This window comes from Falco punctatus (assembly GCF_963210335.1).
Source record: "Falco punctatus genome assembly, chromosome: 10".
Classification (NCBI taxonomy): Eukaryota; Metazoa; Chordata; class Aves; order Falconiformes; family Falconidae; genus Falco; species Falco punctatus.
The window spans coordinates 16668640-16687872 of record NC_137590.1 but is presented as its reverse complement, the minus strand read 5'-3'; the positions used below and the strand labels follow the sequence as shown (position 1 = coordinate 16687872).

The following is a 19233-nucleotide window of genomic DNA, read 5'->3' as shown; positions in this document are numbered from 1 at the left end:
ACAACTCTTGATTTAATCCCGAACAGGGAATGGAACACAAAACTTTGTTTACGGTGGGAAGGGTTCAGGGTTTTTTTTGCTTTTTGTTTGAGAACTTCTTTTTAATAGTGATTGTAACAAAGCTGAATAGAGGAGAGGCAAGAGATTACACAAGAAAATCTAGACCATCAATGTTTTATTTAAAGATGTGCATTAAAATCCTGAAACAAGGAAAACAACAGAATCATGTTTGTAGGTGTCAGGGAGGTAGCTAAAGTTACATTACTGCTGAACAGTAAGTGTATAATGCCAGCTGAGCAACACCTTAGAAGAACTTAAAAATAAAAAGAAAGTGCTAGAGTAAAATATTGATTTTTTTATTTTTCTTCAGAAAAAGGCTTTAAAATAGAAGTGAAAGCTTACCCAAGTGAGGAAAATACAAAAGCACATAAACTCAGGGCAGTTAAATGTAACCTACAAAAAGAAATAGCACAGTGGACTTCTGAAAGGGAACTATCCCTGGGCATAAACTGCTAATGCAGGTTTACTCTAATATGTCAGCAGCAAAAAGCCCCAGTACATGCTGATGGTGCCAGGTAAGAATAGGTGAAAAAGAACAGCTCAAGGAAGATGAGCCATTGCAAAACTGGGGTTCTTTTCCTTGATACTTGGTTTCAGAAAGCATAGGGAAGCTCTTCTGGTTCTCTTCCAAAGAACCTTACATTGGTAAACCCCTGGTTTATAAAAACCTGAATTAGAAGATTTTGCTCTTGGGAAGCTTGCTCAGGTCAGAGTTAGAGTAAGCCAGTGAATAGCAGTGGTGTATGCGTGTCTTGGCAGCTTTCTGCAGTGAGGCTGCTGGGGGCTGCCCTCTGTCCCTGAGGTGTCTGGCCCCGGCTGCTGTCTCCCCACGTCACTGTACTCACGCTTTTGTGTTTTGCCGTGTAATTGTTCCAGCCATCCAAAGCTTTGTTTTCTGCCCTTTTGGATTTGGTTAGGAGGAACCTTTGGATGAAAGTTCAGTAAAGAAGATGATTCTCACCTTTGAGAAGAGATCTTACAAAAACCAGGAGCTGCGGATCAAGTTTCCTGACAATCCAGAGAAGTAAGATTATGCTTAGTCCCTCTCTGTTACCCTTTTTTTCCTCTGATTTTGGGTTTCAGCCCGAAATCAATTACTTGAATATACAGACATTTCAGTTACATAAGGCTTATGTAACAGCAGTCATTGCCATGTAGTTCTTCTAAATTGTATTTGAAACTAACTTTGTTAATTAAAAATAGCATTATCAGGACCCTGGTTGTGGCCAGTACGTAGCTAGTAGCACAAAGAGAATAACTAGCAATGAAGGGAAAGGTTCTATTATTAAATTTTTGCTGTTGTTAATATTATAGATTGTGAAGTACAGATTCAGTACTAAAACTCAAGTTGCTGTTGTTTTTATTTTGTAAGTGCGGAAATTCCATCAGTTTTGCTAGCTTTCAGTTAGGTAAGTGGCTTGTGTCTCAAAAGTGAGCATTGCTGAGCTCTCCCCATCAGTCCCCTTGGCAGCTGGCATCAGAGGGTCACCAGCCATGCCATGGGTCTCTCGTTTTTCAGGACTGTTTTCAAGCAGTGGTCTCTTCCTCACTGATGGGCCCGTGGTAGGTATTTTGGGGGTGGGCTGAAAGATTGAGATCCTGGATTGCTGAGTTTCACTTTACAGGTAATTAAAGATTTCATGCTGTCTTTTTGTATGAAGGTGTTGGGCTTGCATATGCAGTCAGCGGTGTGTGTGGGAAGGAAATAATTTCATATTATGGAGCTGTCAGGTGCTGTGGTGAGCAAAACGGCTGGAGGGGGTCTGAAAGCCAGGCTTTGTGTGTGTTTCTTTCCACACCTGTGGGTCTAGTGAGCCTCTGCCTCCTTTCATGGAGTTTTGTTATTCATGTTAAATGAGTTTCTTTCTACACTTGAGTGCTGTTATTTTTTTTCCAATTTGCGGTTCTTTCCCTTATCCAAATTCTTTTTATGGGCTTTAATTCAGACTAATACAACCCACATACTAATATGTGGTAGCTAGGGAAGGTGCATCGCTCTGAAGAATTTATTTTATATGCAGGGGGGTTTCATGTGTAGCCACAGCCTCTTGATTATTTTTTTAAACTTTTTAAGTTTTAGAACTGATTTACAGAATTGGACTTGCTTATTTTACTGTATGTAAATTATATAGTAGGACGGTGTCCTGGTTTCGGGTAGGATAGAGTTAATTTTCTTCTTAGTAGCCGGTGCAGTGCTGTGTTTTGGATTTGATGTGAGAACAAAGTTGATAGCACACTAGTGTTCTTGGTTGTTGCTGGGTAGTGTTTATACTAAGTCAAGGGCTTTTCAGTTTCTTGGGCCATGTCAGCAGGAGGGCTGGAGGGGCACGGGAAATTGGGAGGGGACACAGCCAGAACAACTGACCCAAACTTGCCAAAGGGATAGTCCATACACAGAACATCATGCTCAGTATATAAACTGGGTGAGGGGGTGCCCAGGGACTGTTGATCCCGGCTCAGGGACTGGCTGGGCATCGATTAGGAGGTGGTGAGCTACGGCATTGTGCATCACTGGGTATTCTTTTGAATTTTATTCCTCTCTTCCTCTCTCTGCTTTTCATTACAATAGTTGTTAGTATCACTATTATTTTATATTTTATTTCAATTATTAAATTGTTTTTATCTCAGCCCAGGAGTTTTTCCTGATTCTCTTCCCTGTCCTGCTGAGGGATGGGGAGTGAGTGAGCGGCTGCAGGTACTTGGTTGCTAGCAGGGATTAAACAATGGCAGGCGGCTTATCCTACTGCATCGTTAAACTTCAAGGGGCAGGCATAGGACAGGACAAGGCACAGGCCGTCTTGTCTCTAGTAGTTCTGGACTCAGTGATGATGTGACCACAGAGGATCAGAAATGCTGGGGCCATGTGCAGTAGGTTGATGAGTCTTACAGGGTATCTCCTGAAGGTGATGGTCTCTGCCTTGAAAAGTGCTGTGCCTTGAACATAATTGATGTACTTTGTGCCTTTTTACCCACCATTTTTTTTGTCTTTCCTCAGGTTCATGGAGTCTGAACTGGATTTAAATGACATCATTCAGGAAATGCATGTGATTGCAACGATGCCAGACCTGTATCACCTGCTGGTGGAGCTGAACGCTGTTCAGTCTCTCCTTGGGTTGCTGGGACACGACAACACAGATATCCTTCAGTTGTTAAAGCAGCTCTCATGTGAGAGGCTTTCTACAGAGTTTTCTGTAATCTCTTACACAGGAACCTGTAAAAACAGGATGTATGTTTTTCTCTTCTTTTGCACAGCACTGAATTTATGTCATCTTTTTTTTTTCTTTTTTTCCAAGTGAAAGCCTTCTTTGTTCAAGTAATATTGATTCTTTTTTTTTTCAGTGCTGTTATTCTCCTTTCTTGTTTTATGATCCTTTCATCTAGGTTTGAGTGGCTGCGTTAGAGTGTGAACAATACAGGAAAAGCTAAGGTATGGGCTTAGCAGCGTACAGCCTTGAACTGTGTGCAGACTTTGTCTGAATAGCCCCTGGTAAAAATGAATCTGATTGAGAACTGAGCGGTCATGCTTTCAGCTATTTGCCATGGACTAGCTCACCACAGTGCTACACCTTAATTTGTAAATGTAACGTATTCTTCATGTGTCAATACCTTTAATTTGGTGTGCTGAGAGCTTGAGGTTGTGAGTAGCCTGTCTGGTTATGTAAATATCCAGAGACATTTCCATGCTCAGTTGGTTCTTGGGTCACTGAACTGGATCCCTGTGTACATCTGTGTCTTGTTCCTCTGAAGATCTGAGAACATCTCAGAGAATTTTCTGTCTATACTGTTAAAGACTTTGGTAGTTTTAAACAAAAACAGTGTCATTTTTTTAATATCTTGGTGCCTTGATGCATAGCCATCAGCTGATGCAGAACTATGCCTGGCTTACCATTGTGCAGTCTTTAAAGGCAGAGCTCAGCCTGCATTGCTTGTAAAACATTCTACAGTAGATTAAGCTGGAAAATGCACGACGTGATTTGAGAGATCACGTGTCTCTGTCCTGACAAACATTAGTGAATGGAGGGAGTGGTGAAGCCCAATGGAAAGGGCACTGGACTTAGACTTGGACTACAGCAGGCTTTTCCTTTTTTGTCTTTATTGACTCATGGCCTTAGGAAAGTAATTTATTCTTTACTTCTTTATGTGTAAAGAAGGAGGTAATACCAGCTTTTTTGAGGTGCTCTGAAATATGCAGTGTTAAAAGGACTATTAGTGTGAAATGTTGTGGCCCAATGAACAGATCTTGGTTTTCTTTTTTAGCACATTTCTTTATAGTACTATGTATTAAGAATTCATAATTAATTCTTTCTAAGTGGGTATAGTGATCAGAAGATAAAAATGAAACATAAATATTTTATTACATACCAGTTTATATTAGTAAGCACTGCGTATGTGTGTGGGTATTGCAACTTGTATTTAGCTGAACCTTGATGTGGTGAGTGCTGGTCCATGCAAAACGGCAACCACCACAGCTTTCCTTATCTGTGACCTGTAATGGGAATTACTCTCAAGTAAATTTTTGTTAACAATTTACTGTCGTACAGTGGGAAACACCTACCATACATAACCAGTTTCATAGCTACCAGAATTTCATTACTTATTTTGTTGCCAGACACTGCAGGCTTTTTGTTTGCTGTGTGCGTGACATTAAAAGCTTATACTGAATATCTTATTCACAGGGAAAATATCAGCTACAGGTATTTTGGCTGGGACAGCAGAGCTGGTTCATGGCTGGTGTGCACAGGAATACGGCTTGCTTTGTCCTTTAGCCGTGAAAAGCTGTGTCCTAGGGCTACTGCTGCTGTCTAAGACTTGTCAATATTTCTACTGTGAACTCTTTTTAATTGGTTTGCAACTTGCCTGTCAGTTAGTTTACCGGGTAGAAATTTGGTCTGTGAATTGCAATTTTGGGAAAAGTATATTTCTTGTTACAAAACTACTCAAGTGTTTTCAGATCCATTGGAAGCAGACACAGGCTGTTGTAATGCCTCTTCATTGTGCTGCTGCTGCTTATGTACAGAGTAGAAACACTATTAAAGTGATGCATCTAGACGTAAAACTAAATTGGTAGAGCTTGAGTTTTCTAATGACTTTTTGTCAAAACAAACAAAAATATTTTAAAAATGAGCTTTTCAAGGAGAGAACAAAACAAATGGCTCTTCAGATGTGATTTAAGTGTAGTGTCTTGAGGGACTAACACAAGGAGACAAAAGCATGTCCAGGGGGAGCAAATAATCTGCGGAATGATTCATGCAGTTTTACACAAAACATGTGAATGTAAGATGATCACCGACAAGATTTTATTAATGAAAGACAGAAAAGCTTCAAGTGAGGTTTTGCTTTTCTATCTCCTAAATTCTATAGGACAGCTGATACTTCCACTGGAAGCCTCAACAGAAGCTCCCTAGACGGGAATGCCCTGCAAGATAACCCCGTTGACTGCTAGAGTTCTTTGCTGTGCCCTCTCAGAAAGATCTGACTCAGTTGTCTTTATATCACCCAGTATGTAGCAGTAGTTGGCAGTTAGCTCCTTTCTTAGCCTTCTCTTCCATGGGTTGATCAAGCCCCGTCCCCTCAGTCTTTCCTCATAAGTCATGTGCTAGCCTCTGAGCTTCTTGGTGGTCTTCCACTCTCTTTTGAGTCCAGTATGTCAAGGTCTTTCTTTCATTGGGAGAGCTCACAACTGAACAAAGCCTCACAAGCACCAAGCAGCAGGTAAGAATGCTTTTTCTTGGCCTGCTGGTTTTGCTCTCTGTAATGCATTGCAGTTGGTGATTAGCCTTCATCGCTGCAGTGGCATACCTTCAAGTGGCATGACCTTCAACTTGTCCACCAGAACTTGCAGATTCTTTGCTGTTGTGCTGCTCTCTCCAGTCATCCCCAGCACATGGGCTTGTTCCCTCCCAGGTACGGGACTTTGGATTCGTTGAACTTTGCGAGGCTCCTGTTGGCCTGTTCCTCCAGCTTTTGTTAATTAATAGTTGATTCTTTGCAGAATAAACGTAAGGCAGGTTATTTTCTCTTAACTCACTTACTGGGTTGTGCTCCAGCTTGCTTTAAAAAATTGTACCCTGGAATCTTTGACTATATTTTTATATCACTATGAGTGACTGCCCAGTGAGGAGTAACCACCCTTCGTTTGGTTCCTAATGGCAGCTGCAACTGGAAGTGACATCTACCTATCAAGAAAATGTACAGATGGCATTGGCTTCATTCAGGAGTGCTGTAGAGTATAAAGAAAGTAGTAGTCTTACTGATACGCATCTTCTGCAGCACCTAGACATAGGTTAGCTTGGGACCAGGACAGGCAGCTCTGTTACAGACTTCCCTGAGACTAGATAAGTCATGACTGAAACCTTGCTAAGAAAAGATATTTTAAAATGCTTTTCCTACTGCTGTGTGTCTGAACGAATGCACAAATAGGAGAACTGGGAGGCTGGATTGTTAGCCTGTGCATTTTAAAGAGATTCATCACAAAGTTGTTATATAGGACATGCAGAAAATTGCGTATCCTCTTCTACCCCAGTGGGACTCCGGCAAGATTGATCAGTGTGTCTGAGAGAATGGAGAAGTGGGTCTAATGAGGTAGAATATGTCTTGTCATACAAGAGAGCTGTGTAGCAGTCAGGGGAACCATGTATTATGCAGCCCAGAGTTAATGAGTGAAAATTGGGCTGGCAGAAGCTATGCTGTTCCTGCGAGGTGTGTGGTTAGAGGAGCATGCTGTCCTAATTGGGCCAGGCCAAAGGGGGTGATCGCTCCTGCTTCCTGCGGTGGCCTTGGTAGGTGCGTGCCGTATCTGGTTAGCAGGGGTATCGCTGAGAGCAGAATACCCAAATCAGATTATTATAATTCATTTCTCTTTGCTTCTATTCAATCTTGACAAGGCAAGATGGCTTAGTTATACCGATTCTAGCAATTTTGATTTGAAAAGGATAAGTATCATCAAGAAACAGTAAAATTGCTTGATACAATAAGCACACAATCCCATTTGTTTTTATTGTAGTTGTAATTGTTGGGATTCTCTGATTTTGGTGCTTATGAGGACTGTCTGCTGAAGTGTGCTCTTGGCTCTGGTGTTCCTGTGCCTTGCTGCTGTAACATACTACCAGCCGTTTTGGATCGTGTCACAAGCATGCTGGCCTAAGAGCAATCTACTTTTGATATTAAATGTGTCTGCCTCTGTGTTGGTTGTCCTTAACACCTAGCACATGTTTCCATAGCTGTGGTAGACTTGCTTCAAGAACTGACTGATATAGATACTCTCCATGAGAGTGAAGAAGGAGCTGAAGTCCTCATAGATGCTCTTGTAAGTAGTGAACTCCAGATTTTTTTCAGTGCCTGAACATCTGCCATATATAGCACAGCAGTGAATACCCTGAAGTGCCACGTGCTCTACAGCTGTGGTTACCCCTACTGCCAGCACCACGATGAAGTTAGCCGGTTGAGGAGCCTGCTGTCTCGTACCTGGAATGCTGCGTTGAGGACTGCAGTGGATATTTTTGGTTGGAATGCCAGAGTTTGGGGAGTAGGTTCCTCTTGCACATTGTTAGGCTGCTTCTTTTTTGAAAAGGAACGCGCTTGTATGGCAAAATTTGTGTAGGCTGGGAGGATTTCTTTGTATGAAGTAATGTTTGTGACTTGGACAGTGTCCTACTGAAAACAGGAGCTTCATTTGTTTTTTTTCTTTTTCTGCTTACAAAAAGGGCTCAGATTGTTATCTGACAGACAGCAGGGCCATTGTGGTATTTCAGTCTAACCTCTTGTGCAAGAGACAGGTAGTCTTCTACCCAGTAACTCACTCTTGTTTCAGACCCAAAAATCTGTGCTTGAACTGGGACATCTTGTTTCAGTGAGAATATGCATTTTTCTTAACAAGAAGTAAAAGCATGAAAGTTTTCATTTAACAGAGATAACACATTTTTTGGGTGGAGGAGGGTTGAGAGATAATGATCCTTTTTGGTGCAGAGATCAAACACCACCAGAACATTATCTACGTGCAGTAGAAGATGCATTGCTCACTCTTAAGTGCCTGGTTAACTCTTCTGAGCTGGCCTCAGTGGTGGTGGATTTCCCCCTTTTTCTGGCATTTGCACTGGATGCCTCCTGCTCCTTGGCTGCAGGAGGAGGATGTTGAACTGAGCAGCTCTCCAGAGAAGCGATGCCCAGCAAAACTTGATTTACATGTCTGTGCTACTGTTGTGCGTCTTCTGCTAGTGAACTGCTGCATTTGTGAATTGCTGTGGCGGTGTCTTGATCTGTAACTATTATGTTGAAATGGAAAGATGGGGAATTACAAGTTTGCTTTGTTTGGCTGCTCTGTTTTCTCCTGCAATCCTTCTTGTCCAGTCACTATAATGTTACCTTCCAAAGGTTAATGACAGTGGCCCACAGCCGAGTTCCTCCAGCTGGCCTCTGAGCTGTTCTTAATTACTCTGCCTCCATGGTAAGATTGCTGGATGAATGAAATGGTAGAGAGGAACTGCTAGAGAAGATGTTTTCTATAAAATGTGTAGAGAGGTAGTAAATCAAGTGAAGTTCTTTCTCTGTTTTCCTTGTCACCAGCCCACTGATAATAGCCAAGTTTTAGAGGTTTTATTGTTCTCTTTGAAAGAAACAGGTCAGGCATATCTCAGGAGAAATGCTTAGATACCTGCTTTTAGATTACTTTTTTTTCTTCTTCTCACAAAGTAGTAAGTATAGTGTTGTATAGTATCTGTGAAGATTGTTGCACTACCTTCCACAGCAGCTGATAATGGTATTTTTCCCATGTGTTCACTGGGCCCAAAGCTGGTTAACAGAGTTTGAATTGGAAATGTTATTTTTAACTTTCCCAAGCTCATGTCCACAATGGAAAGTTAGCCAAAGTCAAGCTGGGCTCTGTCCAACTGCAGCTTTAAAAGTAAACCTTTTGTGTTAGTGTTTTGATTAGGAGGCTCCACCTGCAGATTTGCGTTCCTGCTTCTGCTGTTGGTTTGTCTGGGTTTTGTTAGCTTGCTGAAGTCAGCTTGGTACATTGATCTTACTAGGATTTAACTGTGAGTCTTCAGATGGTGGTCATTCAGCTTTTGCATTTAAATCTGTGTGTGAGCATTGTTCCTTCAGCTTTTTGTACCTGTTAAGGCGGAAGATACAACAGAAATGTAGGCAGTAAACAGTTGAAAGTGGAGCTGCTTGCAGAGCTGACAGCTAACCCATCCGTGGTGGTTTGCGGTGCCTTGCACTTCAGAATTCTGAGAGATTATAAATCAATCAGGCTGGTTCAGGAGATAAGACTGTGACAAGGTGCATGTTTTCCTCCAGATGTTTTTCTGTTTAATCTGAAACACAAAAGTCGTTTAATTAATTAGGATAAACATAGTGGCAGATTTACTTGGTGATTCCTTCACTTCCTCTGAGATTTTAGAGAAAGATTGTTAATGTGTTCTGATTGTGTCTGGCAGGATGTTTCAGTAGGGCTTATTGATTTTTATAATTTATTAAGCCCCCTGTTCATTCTCCTTCATCTTCCTTTTTTCAGTCGTCTTTCTTGTCTTTTTATCTTTCCCATGACCCTGGTGATTTAGGTGGAGGGCCAGGTTGTGGCCTTGTTGGTCCAGAATTTAGAGCGCCTGGATGAAAGTGTGAAAGAGGAAGCTGATGGTGTCCACAACACGCTGGGTAAGTGGCTGTTGCCCAGCCTCTCGCTTCTTTCTGTGTTTTGTACACAGGGTGAGTGTTATCCCTCCCCTTCCTTTCCTCCCTACCTCCTTTCTCCTCACACTGCCAACACTACGGTGGAGGATCTAGTGCAGCTTTTGTTCAGGCACAGCTTTAGCTCACTGTAGAGCCTAGTCCCTTGAGCCAGCGTTTGTCGTAGGGCTGCTGGTAAGGTGCCTCTTCCCAGAATGGTTACATAGGGAGTTGTTGCTACATGGATGAAATAGCACCAGCTCCGCTGCCTGTGTATTTACTGTGTGCTTATCTGTGAACTCTGCTTACTCTGTTATGAGAGCTGTTCATGTCTTAGCAATATAATATAACTTTCAGGTTGTAAAACATTCGTATTTCTTATAAGTACATCACTACCTCTCTGTTCCCGAGTCCTTGCACAGCACAGTAACTGCTTTGCAGCATGTTGCCGTTATTAGCATTTAGACCATCATCCGCTCACTTCAGTCATTTGGGATTGTAATCTCCCAAGGGCTGGAGGAATGAGAGAGGCCAGAAACATGAGATTTGGAATTTTTACTGCCGTTGTTGTTGTTTTGTGCAGTGAGAATTGCTGCTAGAGTAAAGGGAAGTATCTTAGGCTTCTTCCAGTGGGAGCTGGTGTCACACTAAAGATGGACTGTGTGGGCAGTGTTAAAACTGAGAGGGTAGCATATACCTGAGCTTAAGTCTCACTTTTTTTTTTTTTTTAAAAAAAAAAGGTAATTTGCAAATAAGAGGCAACTTTGAGAAGAGCAGTGCAGGCCTGGGAAGGACCTGGCAAAGCAGCGATGATGCAGGCCTGAACTGAACTGTAGGTGGGCAAAAATGGCTGTTTTATGTGTCTTTCTTCTCAGCAATTGTTGAGAACATGGCAGAATTCCGACCAGAGATGTGCACAGAAGCTGCGCAGCAGGGCCTCATGCAGTGGTTGCTCAAGAGGCTGAAGGTGAGCTTGTTTTCCTGGTGTCATTTGGGAGTTATCACAATAAAAACTGACGAGTCACTGGTCTGAAAGCTGGTGTGCTTGAGACAGTGTTTGGCATAATACTAAAGGCCCAAGGCTATTTATTATTGCTTCTTTCTGTTTGTGTAGGTTATCTTTATGATGAGTTCTGACATTTGTGAATACAGTGAATTCAAAACACCTCAAACTGGGAAGTATGTCCCTTTTAACTTACTGTAAACTAGCAAAATTGAAGGAGTGGCTTTATGTGTGAGAAGTTCTACACAACATGATGCAAGTCTGTGAGCAGAAGTACTCTCATTTTCATAGCATTTGCCTGGAAGACTGTCTGTAATGTTGAGTAGTCTTGAATGTCTTTTGGGTTTTACTTGTTTCTGTGGGAATTCTTTTTGGTAATGTGTCCCTGATTCTTCTGTGGGAACTATGGTCTTTCCTGCAGAGTTGGCCCCTTCCCAGCACTACAAAACAGCACTTGGGCTCCAACCGCTGATGTGGTCATCCCCAGTAGCTGTGATACTGCTGCATTCCTAGCTCAAGCATCAGTAGTGCTAGAACTCTTGCCAGCACCAGCCTTCCTCCTATAGACCAGTTAGTATGAACTTAAAACGTTGCTTAAAATAAGCCAGTGTTGCATGTGTGTGTGTTGGAGAAGCCAAGTTAACAATAAAAGATTAGAATTCAGGGTTTGTATCCTCCGTGGTTTTGGCTTAAACAGACATACTTCTGTCCTGTGTTTATATTATAAATGTCTTATAGTAGAAAGTGTCCTTTTTCTGTTTGATTCCTGTGTGGTGGATTTCTGGTCCATGGCTGAGACCTGTAGGAATATAAAAGCTGACCAGTGAGTGGGAAACCTGATAAAAGACCATGTTATGCCTTTGCTTCCTACATTTCTAGCACTTTTTCAAGTGGGGTCCCTTGTTTAACTGCTGCTAGTGTAGCTTATTTGAACTCATCTAGTCGCCTTTTGAATTCCAAATTACTTTTTGATACAGCATCCTGTGGCAGTGAGTCACACAGTTTAACTCTGTCTTGTGTAAAAAGATGCCTAAACATTCCCTAGAAAATACTGTAGGAAAGGAATGTATAGTTCCACTCTCTTACAGGGCTAGTGAAGGAAATTTAGCAAATAATTCTGGCTTTTTCCTAACCCTGTTAGTAAGGCATTAGCACTTCTATACTTAAATGTCATTGTGGTTAAAAGGCTTCTGAATCACAGAAATACTTGTCAGCTTTGTAAGCATGCAGATACCCCTCTGTGTAACTTGTATACTTGTTAGCAGCAGTAACCTATAATTTCTCACTACAGGTAGTAATATAATTGTATACCTTTTGCTTAAAAACAGAAAGTGAAGTTAATTTTCTGCCAAGCAGGTATGTACTGCTGCCTGCCTTGTAATCACTTTGGCAGCTGAAAGACTTAGAAACTTGGAAAAGCAAAATAATAACAACTTGGATTCCCCTGTTTGGTGCCACAGAAAATGAGTGTTCATGGTGTTCAAAACTTGGTGCTGAATGTGTCTTTCCTTTGCCCTGGCATGTATTAAGTGTCTCGGTTTGGGGGTGTGTGACCAGACAGGGCTTTTTTTTCTTGCTCACACGCTGTCATGGGGAGCTGCACACTGATGAAACCCCATCACAGGTGCCTTTTCTATTGACAGTGCTTGGTCTTGAATCTCTTGCCCTGACAGATGTGGTTGGGATTAAACCAGGATCTCAGCATCTGGATAGAGCATTGTGCTGCTGAAGAATGTCTGTGGGATGAGTTTTAAAATGAGGGTTCTGTCTAGGAATCTATGAGGACATCTGGCATGCAGCACAGAGTGTGAATATCTGTTTTCTGACTACATTTCAGGTTGTGTAATTGTATTCTGACTGTCAGAACTGCCTTGGAAAGCTCAGATGGAGAGCTTAATAGCTCACTTTTCCAAACATAAGCAGGGTTTGATGGTGGTTTGTGCAGCCTTGAGAGAACAGAGCGTTGAGCATTGTTTCCCAATGCTTGCCGTAGGACAGCAGTTGGTATGCAGGGTGACAGAAGCCAGCAGAGCTGTACAGCACTGAGCACCTGCCACCTTCCTCTCCTCGTGCCGCTGATTGCTTGGAACTGTTACGCGGCTGCTATAAATACCATCATCTACAGAGTAGCTGGGGATTGTTTGAAATGAAAAGCTTTATTTAAAGTCAATGCTTTGTGGCATTTGGGATCTTCCTGCTTTTTATGTTTTTGTGTTGCATGGTGCTTGTGTATTGTGACCTTTTCTTTAGTAGCAGGTCGGGATAATTGGCCCACTTGTAGCCTTACGCAGGCAGGTTCGCTCAGTCAAGCCGCAGGTAGTCATGCATTTGTGGGGAAAATTGTGGGTGAAAAATGGTATGTTTTAAGCCTAGCATTTATTGCTAGCTTTTTTTCACCCTCTAGAACAGTGGAATACAAGTAGCTGGTAACCAATGATTTTTAAAATTGTTTTGCTTATTTTATGAATTCCTTTGGTGAACCAGATTGCATTATTATCTGATCAGTTAATGTTTAGTCTTTTTCTGTAGATGAAGCAGCTTTGGCAGCATGCAAAAACATTGAATCCGGTTCAGAATCCCACTTCAGGGATTATTATTATTTTTTTTAATTTAAATTCAGCATTTTGGTTTCATTATGAGTACTTTTTTTTAACATATTTGAGTACAGTGGGAATGTATGAAATGAAAGTTATGTGACTGCAGGTTAAACCCATCTCATGTTCTTCTGACTGTGTCATTGTGATCCTCATACAAAATTCTGGCAGTTACTATTTAATGTTACTGTGATGTATTTTCTGAAATTCTGTTTTTGGTGACAGGTGCAGACTTTCAGAATAGGGATAAGCCACATGCATTCATACAGCTTCATGGAAAATTTGTCAGAGGAAAGAGATTCTGTGTTGCAAACAACTGGAGACTCTTTTCAGAGGTTTTGACCCAACTTGGTCAAACCTACTTATGTAAGACAGCATGAAGGATCAGAGCCGAGTTTCTGCACATGCGTGCACAAGCACAGCCCCCACGGTCACCCCTGAATCAGAGAGAATGATTACTGTTTTGATACTGAGGCATTCTGCAAAATTACTACTCTTGTATTTTGGTTTAAGTGTTGCTCATATGTTCAGTGATTTGATTAATGTGTTCTTGAAATCAGTGAAACAGAGTGCCATGCCCTGATGGGTCTCGTGTTCCTTCTTCACCAACAGGCTAAGATGCCTTTTGATGCCAACAAGCTGTACTGCAGTGAGGTGCTGGCTATTTTGCTTCAGAATAACGATGGTGAGACATGCCTCTGGTATCGATATTCTGTTAGGGTAGGATCCAGGCTTCTTTCAGATCACAACAGCGCTCTTCTGCCTTTGGCTTCCCTTTACTGGTGCTCTCTCCCCTGCACGCGTGCTCTCTCGCATATACATGCACCCTCTCTTTCTCTGCAGCTTTTGTACTCTGTCAGGCTGTATTGATTTTGTTCGCTGATGTATCAGTGTTAGATGGCTGTAAAATCTGACAGTTAGCTTCATTTTTCTCCTCTTTTCCTCCTTCCCCCCACCTCCGTCTAGACAACAGAGAATTGCTTGGGGAGCTGGATGGGATCGATGTGCTGCTTCAGCAGTTATCTGTGAGTAATTCACATACACCCTCTTTACCGTCAGAAGACTTGCAGGCTGGGTACGAGGAGGTGGAACAGATTCTGCGTGTAGCTTTGTCCTAGCAATCTGTAGATACTACGGCACAGCAGTACTTTATATTTAGTGCTGGCATAGTCCCTGAATAACTTCCACACAATTATCATCCATGGTAAGTGAGGTTAATCCCTGTTGTAAAGATGTTAATGTTGAGGTACACAGAAGTTAAGTTATTTTGTTACAATTGCATGGCAAGTTGGAGATAGGCGGGGTTGCAATTTGGCCATCTTCAGCATTCTCCACTCCAAGCACTGGGCTGTGTTGTGCCTACATTTGAGCTAGCTGAAGGTAATGTGTTCATAGTTCACTTTCATTTCTTGAGGTAGCACTGTCTGCAGCACGCTCAGGTATGCATTGTGCCTGGGACTTCTCTGGTAACAAACTTATCCACATAGTTTTGTGAATTGCACAGTCGGTGAACTTGCCTTTCCCTTTGGAGGCCCCATATTGTCTTTTAAGTCAGGCATTAGACTGCTGCATGTTTGTTGGTATAGTCAGGGCAGTAAAAAGGGCACAAGAATTACAAGAGTGATGTGTACAATTGCTGGCTTATGCATATCAGATGCCGAAGACTTGTGATGCAGAGTGTTAGTGTATACAACAGCATGGACCAAATTAGGCTCTCCATTTTGGGGTAACTTTGCTTTCTTTGTTGTGCAGGTGTTTAAACGACACAACCCTAGTACAGCAGAAGAACAGGAAATGATGGAGAACCTGTTTGACTCTCTCTGCTCCTGCCTAATGCTCAGTTCCAATCGCGATCGCTTCCTGAAAGGCGAGGGTCTACAGCTGATGAATCTGATGCTTAGGTACCCAAATAATTCTGTGATTTTCCTGCCTGCTTTTGATGTACCAACACACTTTTTGGCTAGATATTTGTGTTTTGCTGTTTATAAAATTTCTGTTTTAGCATATTTGTCTTCTTCTCTTTTTCCAGCATGTAAGTTAGACCTTCTCAGACATCATTCATATAAGCTCCACTTGTTGTCTTTAGCTTTGTTTCCTAAGAACTGGGGTTACTACAATAGCTGCTGGAAGGTAGCAGTGCAGATGCCCGGATGAAAGAATGCTGTAGGTCAGACTACTAATCCTCTGAAGATTTAATAGACCCCTCTGAGGGTAAGAGAGAACCTTTGGATGTCTCTAGGGAAAACACTTTTCCTTCTGTTCCCCAGTTCAGGCTTCATTGTGTTGCATATCCTCTGAGCTGGTGAATTTTTGTGGATTTTGATAACGAAAAATTGCTTTTGTGAAATGGGTGTAAGTATGCATTTCTTCTTGTGATGTGTTTTGTCACACCATTAATCTCTAGGGTTTCTCTACTCTCTTTTCACTTTTACTTCCTAGCCTGGTATTGAAATATGTCCTTGGCACTGAGTGCCTTCCCCCAGACCCCAGAACTGGGTGCAGTGGGGCTCTGTCTGGCTTTCCCTGGTATGCTAGGCTGTGTGCAGGGGCTGGTTAGCAAATGCCAACAAGAAATGATGGATTCAACCAAATGTGGATTATTCAGATAGGAGCACTGGGTTTTCCTGAGGCTAATTAAAGAAAAGCTCCAAAACTAAGAATGAGAGGGAAGCCTCCCTCTGCCTCGAATACTAAGCTGCTAAGCTAGCCTTGCAGAACTGATTACTTGGAGTTCTTGTGCCGTGTGGGTGGGACTTGGTGTTTGGATTTTTAATAGCTTTTTTCCCATTTTTGGACTCTACTGTTTGCCACTCTCTGCACCAGGATCCCAGCTGGAAAATTACGATGAGGAAAATTTCTCCCTGGATGCATTTCCCCCTGCCCCTCCCAGTAGTTGTGAAGGGGTTAGAAGAGACAGAGCATGACTTAACTAATAGCAGTAGCTATGTCTAATGGAAGAAGTTTCCAAGACCTCAGTCTTTTGATGCTTAGGAACCTAACTACAGGCTGAATGGGAACTGGTAAAGTGGCAATGGAAAAAAAGTAACAATTCACAGAGTATTTTCTAGAAACTAGTATAACTACTGTCCATGAGCATGGACTATACTGACAGCTGATTATTTTATGAGGTTTTTTTAATTCTTATGTAGCTCAGATAAGTAGAGAAGAGTTGAAGTTGTTCTTACGATTTCCTCAAACAGCCAGGTGAGTTGATAGCTGACTGTTATCCCCAGACCAGCTGCCTTCGGGCCCTGAATTGTTCTACACTGCAAATCTCATTTAGAGAGAGCAGCACCTAGCTGGACAGAGAGAGAGTAAACTTCTTGTTTCCAATTACGTCTTCAGACTGGAGTTGAAAGTGTTAAGCTGGTACTTTTATTGCTGATTCTATTTTCTCCTCATTTGATGAGCTGCCAACCACTTTTCTTAGTATTTCACGCTATCCGTGTTGACATGTCAGTTCATTCCTATACACAGTTTTCTTTTTTTGTCTTAATACTCCTAATGAATGAAACCTCAGGATTCTGACACAGGTAATCATGCATGTAACCTAAACCATGTGAAATCGGTGATGCTCGGCACATGCCTAAAGGTACTTCCATATTTCAGACTGGCTGGCTGGGTCAGAGCTGCAACGCTGTCCTGAAGTGTTTATTTTTGGTAGGTGTGGTGTTTCCTTATTGGTATTACAAGCTTGCTTCTGGTATGCATAACACAGAGGCGACTGTGTATGTGTTAAGTAGCTAACTCAGATCTTCAGAAGTGCAGGAACGTGGTGCTAAACTGCTGTCTCTTGGCACCTCTTGAAAACCAACTTACTGGGTTCTGTGTTTTGGTGCTTTGTCAGTAGTAAGTAGTAAAAGAATGAATGACATTAGAGTCACAAGCTTTGTAGAGAGCATAAGAGATGATTAAGGTAAAAGCATTGGTTTGTCTGATGAGAATTAGGGAATGGATGTGGGAAGAGGGTGGCTTATTGTAAGGAAGAGCTTTGGACATGCTCAGCTGCTGCCATGGCAGGGTACTTGCTTTTGCAGGTCATGGTGTGATTGAAGGTAGAAGGGGGTCCACTGGACTAAGTGCTTTGGTGAGGAAAATAGAGCACATTTCTGTAGCTTTCAAACTACCAAACAAAGCAAAACATCTGAGAACTGACACTGCAAGGTTTTAGTGTTCGCTTGCTTGTACGTTTTTTATATATGTATTATTATCCAGAAGATGTTAAACAGCTATTAATTCCGTTAACCTGTTATCATGGGGACTTCTCTTGTTGTATGCTTACAAGGTCTTACAGGTGCTCAGTTTTTCTTGGACAGTACTGCTTTGGTAACTGCAGGCTAGCACTGTAAATAGGGAGTGAACCCTGAGAATTGTGATCTAGAGTGCTGCATGGGAGTATTGTACTTCTGTATCCTATTGATACCTTCGTGACAAACAACAAAAAATAGAAATGCCATTCAGTTGTGATTGACCACCTCGCCCAGAAACAAGACAGAATATTTTTCTCTCCTGTCAGTGTCCTCTGAAGACTGGGAGGAGAGATCTGTTATTTTTTGGTTTTACTCTGAAGGCGGTTAATCATTGTACTGTAGTCTGTGCAGATGAAAGGACAAATAAGCAAAGGTGAAAGTTTATTGACATGATGTGAGATAGATAAGCTGTGTGAGAATAAAGATATCAGGCTTGAATCTCCATTACTGTCTTAGGGAACGTAGCATTCTGTATGTAGTGCTGCCCGATACATCTAGCCAAGTTGTTCTGTTAGTAATGGTCATGCACACAGACCTGCAGGAAGGTGTAGTGTCTTTCAGCTGAGCATTTAACGTGCTGAAGAGATTCCTGTAGACAGTAATGAAAACAGGACTATTTTCTGTTATGCTGAGCCTTAAAACGTGTGACCGACAGTGAAAGATGGTGTATTGTGTGAGCTTCTACCAGTTTATGGGGAGACAGTGGTAACACCTGAAAATGAGTACAGCGCGGCTTATGTGCATTACGTGCGTGTCCATAGCAGGCTGTGCCCTGGACCTGGTGTTGTGGTCTCGGGCTTGCAGTTGGCCATGGGAGCGGAGCTTCACCGAGCAGGTATGTGGGAGGTGTGCAGAGGGGCCTGGGAGAAGACCGGATTGGGAAGGACAGCAGAAACAAAGTCAGAAGTTTTGAAGTAGGGTGAGAGCACGTGTATATATAATTGTTTGATTTGCATCTCTGCAGCAATGAAGGCTTGTTTATTTTGTGGACTGTCATAAAAAAAGATGGTTTACCAAGGCAGTAGCCACCAGTGGAAAGTCTGTAAATGTCACATAGAGTTAAATTCCATATTTTTTTTTTAGGTCAGGAAGCACTTTTTAGTACGCAGTCCCTCAACCTTGCCTTGGTAACCTAAATGCAGTTTACCTTACAAAGCCAAAAGAGAGAAAAACAGGCTTGTAATGTCAGTTCCCTTGCGCGCACTGACAGGAAGCTTATTGCTTTTGCTGTAAAATTGTGTTAAGGTTTGGAGGAGATGCAGCCACTCAGTTCCCAGGGGATCTGTCAAGAAGATTCTCTGTTGCATAGGAAAAATGACATGTGGCTTTCCCAGTTATTAACTGAAGGTGCACGTGTATGCACATAGACAAATGCAGCAAAGGGAGCTTACGGAAACATGCATCACTTGGGCAGCACGGTTTTCTATTCTGCAGCTATTCAGTGGCATTTCATGACCCTCAAAAAAGCATTTGCTCCTGTACAGCAAAAACAAGGTGAAAATGGACACTTCTGTACGGCTCCCTAAAGGTTGACTATAGCTATTTCAGGGTATATTTTTTACAGTTATTAAAATCCTTTTATGTTTTCTTGTCCTGCTGTTCCTAATGACCCCATGGAAGCTTAGACTGTCTCTTTACTAAATCTTCTGGTTAATTA

The 19233-nt window shown here is 42.0% G+C and overlaps 1 protein-coding gene across 1 annotated transcript in view; it reads left to right on the top strand.

Annotated features, from left to right (window-relative positions):
• CTNNBL1 (catenin beta like 1) overlaps positions 1-19233 on the top strand; it is a 55652-nt gene that overhangs the window by 9969 nt on the left and 26450 nt on the right. The window contains exons 3-10 of the mRNA XM_080405235.1: positions 978-1084; positions 3056-3197; positions 7271-7366; positions 9624-9717; positions 10605-10696; positions 13939-14011; positions 14293-14351; positions 15079-15227. Coding sequence (XP_080261361.1) covers positions 978-1084; positions 3056-3197; positions 7271-7366; positions 9624-9717; positions 10605-10696; positions 13939-14011; positions 14293-14351; positions 15079-15227 — 812 coding nt within the window. The remainder of the gene's footprint in view (positions 1-977; positions 1085-3055; positions 3198-7270; positions 7367-9623; positions 9718-10604; positions 10697-13938; positions 14012-14292; positions 14352-15078; positions 15228-19233) is intronic.